Raw genomic sequence first — 8,485 nt, forward strand, 5'->3', positions numbered from 1 at the left:
TGTAAGAAGAAGGTACTTTATTTTGAAAACATTTTTTAAAGATTAACATTCCATGTCAAACAGTTTCTTAACATTAGCTTTGGTTATTTCGTACTGAGGTGTTTTTCACAAGTGCCCTGCTTTTCTTTTAACCGCCAGAAGTCGGAAGTGACCATGAAGGATGGCTAGTAAGTAGTATAGTGCTGTACACGGATTTTAAAATAACCAATATCATGATGCGCTCTTAACCTATCAGTGTTTTCTCTTTGCGTTAGTCTTAAGTTCTTAATCCTTTTTTTTATAAAATATATATGTAATGGACGACCAAATAAATATTCACCACAACGGTATTTCTCCACGTCGGTCATATAGCATGCCGGTCATTTACATGCTCTTGCGCAAGAAACTTGGCCATACAATTTTAACAGTAAACAAACTATTATTTTATGTATTAACTGAATGAAAATGCAAACATTCATTTTGTCACAATGCTTTATGCTTTATTTTTCGTGTTTGTTAATTTTTGGTTAAAATATTACTTTTTCATTTTCCATGCGACAACTTGTGTGCGCCATTAATAGATTATCCATACACACCCAACAACAATTACATTTGTTTTTACGTTTATTTTGTTTAGTACATGACAACGTACAACTACAGATATAGCAACATATAATATAAAAGTGAAACAATAAAGGTAGTAAAAATACAGCATCAAGTGCAAATTATGAACATGTGAGTCACACAGTTACAGGGTGAGTCTGACAAATAACGTCTGTCGTCAAGATGAGAAACGACAAGAGATTGACAGTCTGATAAAGAATTTCTAAAACAGATTGAAATCTACATTTAACATAATAGTGATAATGGTTCATATAGCATAACTGATGAAAGGAGCTTTGGTTGTAATTGATTTTATACAAAAAATGTCTCTAAGTATTTAAATAAAAGTGCTCGCTCCTCGTTACTGTTAAAATATGATGTTTAAGCGTTCATTTACATAAATTTGTTATTCAAACTAATACTGCTAAAAGCTAGAACAATAATAATTAAAAACACGTGTCTGCTATGAAATCAGTTGTTTTTATGAAGATTCCTGAACCACCAACGAAAAGCTGAAGATGTGTAGCGGCGGAGTGTGTAACGGGGAATATCAACAAATGCCGTCATTAACAGTTTTGACGTTCGCCGCTGTAACTGGGTGACGTCATCCCTTCACTTGCACGAGCAGCTGCTGTCGCACTTGCATACGGGCCCTGTGCATCCGGCTCCGCATTCGCATTTGTCTGTAACGAATGAATATATCGATTTGTTGTTAAGAGAATCTTACAATATATAAGATATTATTTACAGGGAGGTTTCCCTCTGACCAAATGACTTAGTCGCAAATACAGCAACCATTTTTCGTTATTTGCGAATTTTTCACAAAACGAAGTTCTTCTTGCAAGTATTTCTACAAGATGACATATTTAGCACTATCTTTAGCCAGTTTAGAACAATCTATTCCTAGCACAGATTAAGTCTCAAATACATTGTTCGTAACATAATAGTTAGATCATTAATTAGCCTAATGTTTCAGCTGATGGCTGCATAGTAACGCGAAAGCTTATCTCTGATGTGAAGGCATCAGTTTTTCGCTTGGTCAGTTACAAGCAGAATAAATTTGTATACTAATATTGAGTTGCAACCTTCCTAGTTTTAATTGTGTTAGAATATTTTTTTTGTTGTCTTTTTTTTAAAAATATTAAGCTCTGGTAAAAAAAACGGTTGCAGAACTCACTTTATGGTGTCAGCACCAAGCTTAAAATGCAAAAAACGTTTATAAACAAGAGGGCCATGGGCCCTTAGGCGCTCACCCGAGACACAAAGGAACTAAACTATTGACCTTATCGCAACATCCGGGCACTTGCGTCGGTTAGAGTTACATGCCCCTTGACGACGGTGAAAACAAAAGCGCTGTCGCCATTTTATTTGCATTGAAATATTTAACACTGCTCGCAATTTTCTTAAGTTAAGGCACATCTTCGCGACCATTTTTTAGAATAAAAATACCCAGAAATAGAAATTCTTTCATAATAAATTAAATTTAATGAACGAACACAAATAAGGATGAAAACAAACAACCAATTAATGTTAAATATATGCAACATATAGTAGCTGATATGAACCTCTATATTTGTTACCTTATTACCGTGTTACGTATTAAATAAATTCTCATGATAAATGTTATTGTTTTTATTTAATTCACACCAATTTCGACACTTTTTGTTTCCGCATGTTAGGTATTTGAATGCTCCTTTCTTCATCACAAACCGATTATCTCGTTATGATCGGATACTGTCCAGACAAAGAAAACACGGTGTCATAAAGCCAGCTGGGGACCTATACTTGGGGCTCTGCATAAACCACATGTGGTCATTAAACACAATTTATGATACCTCTATGTCATCTCTTGTCATACTGAGCAGTCATTTAAGCCAAAATTTTAATGCCGAAATAATTTAATATACAGTTGCTTTATAAAACACGTTGACACCTTAAATAAACATTTAATTAAATTAAATGCAATATTTTTCATTTGATTGTTTGCATCAGTCTTAAAATCGTGTAAGCTTTTGTATTCTGGTGTTTAATTGCCCCTTTGTTTTGCATAATCCAATTATCTCGTTTTGATCAAATATTGTCCAAACTTAACTGACAAAAAGGTTTCATAAAACACACTGGGTGGTCCAGACAGTGTCATTTAACACGATAGATGCCACCATGTCTCCTCTTTCTGGTAGTATTAAGCAGTCATTTGGATGAATAATTAACGCCGATGTACTTAACAGTTGCTTAAATTTAATGTGACATATGGTCAAATATAAAGTCATGTCCAATTTAGATAATCAGAAATTTACACCGTAAAGATACTAGCCCGATTAATTTATTAAAGTATTTAGCTTTCTAATAATTATAAAATTTACGTAAAAAAACAAGTAACGTATTTAGCGTGTATCAGTTAATTAAAAAGACGTCATTCCGTATTAAGATTTAATGTTACGACAATAAACGATCGACATTACGTTTGACAGCAACGGGGGTAAATAATGTTTGAAAAACAAATATTTATACAGATATATGTGTGTTAATTTTAATATTTGTCACTCGTTCTCATTACAATGAACACAACTAAGGCTTTCAGTAAGTCATGTACCAGATGTCCCTACGTATTTTACAGCTTCACATTAGCATGATAAATTGACTTAGTAGAAATATAATTATAATGTTCGAAGATGAATGAACCCTGAAAAGAACGACAATACTCATTACATCAACATCTACCAGGATACTCCCATTATTACAGAATAAACAAATTTACACGGTGTCTCAGTGAGAAAGTTAATCATGAATGTCGCCGTACTCGATCATCGGCCACTTGGTCGGGTCATTTTTCCAACATCCAGCTTGCAATTTGTACGGACATTCATTAAGTCCAATTAGTTTTATTTTCTGATCATATCGGGCTTTCGAAGTGCAATCTAACCCTTCATAATAGTCAAAAGACATTTTAAACACCAATTCCAGGACATTTTATTACCTATCGACTTCCCAATAGGAATGCAATTAACGAAATATCAGCAGAGGTGCTCAATCAGCGTAGTAAATCGACCGTATCTAGGGCGTTGTTTTCACCGTCGCTAAGGGACTGCCCCTTTTGTGACGTCATCGCGATAAGGTCAATAGGAGGTTTTTGAGTGACGTCACAAGAAGGGTTTTCCGTTACTAAAAATAGATTGGCCGTCAACTTCTCGATCGCGGCCTATTATATTGTATCAGAGTAAAGGTCGTCGGAAGACTTATTACTTTCAATTTCACAAAACAAAACTATTCTTTTTTAAGTAAGACTTTAATAAATGATATTTCAAAAATTATTAAACATATAATAATTTTAATATTATTTTAAGTGGTGTGGATGCGATAGTGTTATTTTTCATCAGAGATTGAAATTTAGTGTAAGGGGTGAATTGAATCAGTCATAAAACAAAGCCCTTAAATAGCTCAATACATTTCAATCTTGAAATGTAGTTTTAATTTGCTTTTACATTGAATGAATTTTCGTTTCGTTACATTGAATGAAAATATTAATAATTTAAGCATTCCAATTGAAAAAACACCTGCATATTTTGAAAATTGAACTGTCTTTGCATGTACATGTATATTGAAAACTCTTTTCTAGTGATAATGAGCGATACAAATCTAGCATTTTATGATACCATAAATCTACACATTTAATTTATTTTACGCAAGTATTTTATATCCGTATATAATGACCAAACGCGATTGCTTGTTTTCATGATGATGTTTCGAACACTGCTGCAGTAACGCACGATCTTAACACGTTATAGCAGAGTTTACATTTGCAGGTACCCGTTAAATACTAGTACGTTAATTGTGTAGCAGTAATTTTGTAAAATATTTTAAATCTATAGTTATTAAACACTTTATTGTTATGTTTAAACTGGCTAATATATATATACTTAATAGTTCCTAGCTGATAATCCATTTCGGACAAATGTCTATTTTTTTTAAATATGTTCAAATATTTTATTAAAGCAACTGTTAAGTTTTTGACTTAATATGCTAAGAGATGACATGGAGGTATCCTAAATTGTGTTTAATGACCAGACACATGTGGTTTATGCAGAGACCCCATACAGAGTCAAACAAGTATAGGTCCCTGGGTTTATTACACACTGTTAGTAATTGTCTGGACAGTATCCGATCATATCGAGATAATCGGTTTGTGATAAACAAAGGGGCAATTAAACACTGGGTTAAAAATGCTGAAACAAAGAGTGTCAAAACTGGTGTGAACAATTAAATAAAAGCATTAACATTTATCAAAAGGATTTAGTTAATCTGTAAGAAGGAAAGTTTTTACAGACAAATAGGTTCAAATCAGTTTCTATATGTTGATTTCATAAATTCAATTAATTTGTTGTTTGTTTTCGTCCTTATTTGTGTTTGTTCATTGGATTCAATTTAATCTGGAAGAATTTCAAGTTCTGAGTATTTTTTGTTCTTCAAAAGGGTCGCGAATATGATTGTAACCTTATCACGATGCGGTTCATCACATGCAAACAATAGCAGAATGGTCGCAGTTTTGACGGCCAAAATTTGAGCATGCGCAAACGTGACGTCATTATCGGAATCCCCAAAACCTTCTATTCTGCGAATGTGGAGTTCAAAATAATAAAAGTACTTCATACAGACGGGCGTAACTTGCGCTTTATTATTCCATTATTTAGTGTAAAATCTTCAAAAGAGGACGAATGCTGAGCAGACAGGCGTAGTACAGACTTAGTGTGCTCTATTATTAAAATACGTTTTCACCGTTTTTCCATTCAAAGTTATTTAGAACAATGAGATACTCTGATTTTCAAGTAATACTGCATTTCACATGTCATACATGACGTACGTCTGTATATAAAATTAATTAGAATAATGGTATTTCTGACTTTCACATAATACTGTATTTCACATATCATCCATGTAGGCCTACATGACTTTTGTATATAAATCTGTATTTATGATTTAAAATGAAATTTCATACTTCCTGTTGTAAGTGTTGTTTGTAAACAATTCCTCTACGCTTCTACTCTTTATTTACAACCAATGCAAAACTAAAATGCATTTTAATTGTGAAATTTATTCTCAAATACAAGCTGCATTTAATATCATAAATATCGCAAATAGTTGGTTTTAAGTACCGGTACATTTTCTCTATCTCTTTAATTCTTGAACAAAGTATATCTGTGATATGAAATGTGTACATGCACATGTAGACACGATAGTTTTTTGTCAATAAATGTTCAACAATAAAGTTGGAGAATATTTCAATCTATTTATATGCAGATATTTGCATAAGAAGTGAATCGCAAAACTCACCAAATTAACACCATAATCTAAAAATTCGTAAGAGAAGATCAAAATGCTTCCATAGTTGGGCACGGTAAAACAATAAAAAAAATCTGCAATTTCACATGTTAATATCATGTTTGTCTACTTTCAGTTTCTTTCGAAACAAAAACTGGCGATATGTAACACTTGTTCATATTGGTAAACAACAATCAACAAGTATTATTTTGATATTTGACCAATCGGCTCCAGAGTAACAGCCCAAGTGAAAACTCAAAACGGGAGAGAACTGCATTGCCTGTTTATCAGACAGTTGAAAGTCGTGAAAACCTGACAGAATTATCCTAGCATAACCCTTTAGATCTAAATGAGTTTATTGGAAAGGTTTGGCCTATGGCACGCCTGAACCACAAAAATGAGAAAAACTAAGTTTAAGTTACTTAAACTAGGTTTTTCTCTACTTAAATTCAATTTAAGTTACTTAATTCGAATTAACGCTGCTTAAAATGAATTTAAGTAGTTTTTGTGGTTCCCGCGGCGTTAACGCTAATTAAAACACCGAAAATGCATTAACGGTGCTTAATGGTAATTTTCTTACTTAAGTTGAATTAATTCAACTTAACAAGGATTTTCTCTATCAATTGTACTATTTTCAATTAAGTTGCGTTAAAATAGGTTTTTCTACTTAAAATATGTTTTTAGTTACACGAATTCAACTTTAGTAAGGAATTTTACTTAAGTTGTAAAGTCGAATTGTTTTGATTGGTCAGTTAATGATCCGGAAGACCTAAGCCAATCAGAAACATATATATAATTAAGTTGGATTCGGTGACACGATATAATCTTTAATTTCTACCTGGGACATATAATATAGTCCCAGTTTCTACATACAAGCTGGTATGACTACTCGTATACAAGACAAGTTATTACTACAGGTAAATGCGATATGACCCGGAAATATTTAGACGGGCGGATCGTTTTTGATGTTTATTGCATAGTTACTGACTGTCAGCAAAATTTGATGATGAAAGGGTGTTTTGAATGTTATTCCAGACTAAAACAAATTTTAGCTGACTTAAGATTCTAATCCAAATTTATAATATCTGTATTTTTTGCTCGTACCACATGGCAATCTTTTTCTTCCGACCTCGGGCATGAATTTATTAACAAACCTGACAACCAATCAAAACGCTTGTTTCATTTGCTTATTTTCGGACGCGAGTTTTGACTTAACGATAATTAATAATTCAACTTAAGTAAAAATTTTATTACTTAAGTAATAATTAAATACAATTAACGATGCGAAAGCACTTAAATTAATTTTAAGCAGCGTTAAATGCAATTTAAGTAACTTAACGGTAATAAAAATCAATTTTTGTTGTTCGGGCGCACTTAACGAGTTAAACTAAGTTTTTCTCTGCTTAATTCATTTTTCTCACATAAATAGAAAATAACTCTTCTTAACTACTTAATGCATTTAGTAGCGTTAATTCGAATTAAGTTACTTAAATTGAGTTTAAGTAGTGAAAAACTAAGTTTAAGTTACTTAAACTTAGTTTTTCTCTTTGTTGTGGTTCAGGCGTGCCATATTGGCCAATGTGGATGTAATTTAGGTATGATTTTTAGGGCAGTTACTTTTTGCCATCGGAAAACCGTCGAACGTTGGTGTTACTTTTGAGCAATAAAGCAAGCAATATGATTCACCATTATGCAGAAACCATCCATTCTTAATACAAAAAGTTCTAAAACAATAAACAATGTCCCCGTACCTCCACACTTGCAGACCGCCTTGCATCCACACTCGGATGGATTGCATTTACAGCTGTCACCGCACTTGCACTCGGAACAGTCGCAGTCGGCATCGCAAACGCATTCTCCGGCTGAAATACGAAGGGTTATAATAATTCATAAGTTATTCACTCGCTTGCATGATGTTTGTTTAAAATTAAACAATCATACATAATCTCCTGTTCAACATATGTGTATAATTAGCACAGGACCTAATAGGCAATTTTTTGCATCGCAAATGCAGTCGCCGGGCGGCTGAAAGTCGCCGTATATTTTTTACAATTATTCACTCACTGACAGGATTTGTTTTCATGATTTTTAAATAATATATATTTCCCTGTTTTTTGGTCTATCGTTTTTTTTAATTGCTGTTAAATAAAGTCCACATTATTTGCGTATAAATAGCACAAAACCGTATATGCTAATTCCGTACGTTATGCCATGGCCGTGATTAATGCCAAAACTGTGCAAATTTTAGTTTATAAACACCATATAGTTGATCTAATTCTTTTGTCACATCTTTTTTGCGACCAACGTGCCTGTTAAAAAGCAATGTTCTGGTACACCAACACCATTGCATCATCACTTGCCCGGCCCCCTTTTTTTAACAAAACAAAAATAGAGAAAGAACATGAACTTACTTGTAAAGCAGTTGCATGGGTCACTCATGATGAAAGTGCAGTATCTTCTTCTCTGAACGCAAAATGAAATTATATTTTCGATAGTCGAGTTACTCTGTAATTTTGAAAAGTGCAAGCAGCAGTATTATATCGCTTTGTTTTGCACACGGACGTACTGCCATGTTTGGATTGAGCGC

At 33.1% G+C, this 8,485-nt stretch overlaps 1 protein-coding gene across 1 annotated transcript; it reads right to left on the reverse strand.

Annotated features, from left to right (window-relative positions):
• Positions 1-590: 590 nt before the first annotated feature.
• Positions 591-8,485, reverse strand: LOC127835690 (metallothionein-like). Its single transcript, XM_052362128.1, has 3 exons — positions 8,310-8,485; positions 7,650-7,760; positions 591-1,265 (listed from the first exon to the last, which is right to left on the reverse strand). Exons 1-3 carry the CDS (start codon positions 8,335-8,337, stop codon positions 1,195-1,197), a joined length of 210 nt encoding a protein of 69 aa, XP_052218088.1. The 5' UTR covers positions 8,338-8,485; the 3' UTR covers positions 591-1,194.

Source organism: Dreissena polymorpha, chromosome 6 (assembly GCF_020536995.1).
Source record: "Dreissena polymorpha isolate Duluth1 chromosome 6, UMN_Dpol_1.0, whole genome shotgun sequence".
Classification (NCBI taxonomy): domain Eukaryota; kingdom Metazoa; phylum Mollusca; class Bivalvia; order Myida; family Dreissenidae; genus Dreissena; species Dreissena polymorpha.

Excerpts from the sequence above, each read along its gene's own strand:
- LOC127835690 (XM_052362128.1), bottom strand. The coding sequence starts at position 8,337 with ATGAGTGACCCATGCAACTGCTTTACAA. Across the intron at positions 7,761-8,309 it reads CCCATGCAACTGCTTTACAA|CCGGAGAATGCGTTTGCGAT; the intron begins GTAAGTTCATGT and ends TTCGTATTTCAG. Across the intron at positions 1,266-7,649 it reads GGCGGTCTGCAAGTGTGGAG|ACAAATGCGAATGCGGAGCC; the intron begins GTACGGGGACAT and ends CATTCGTTACAG.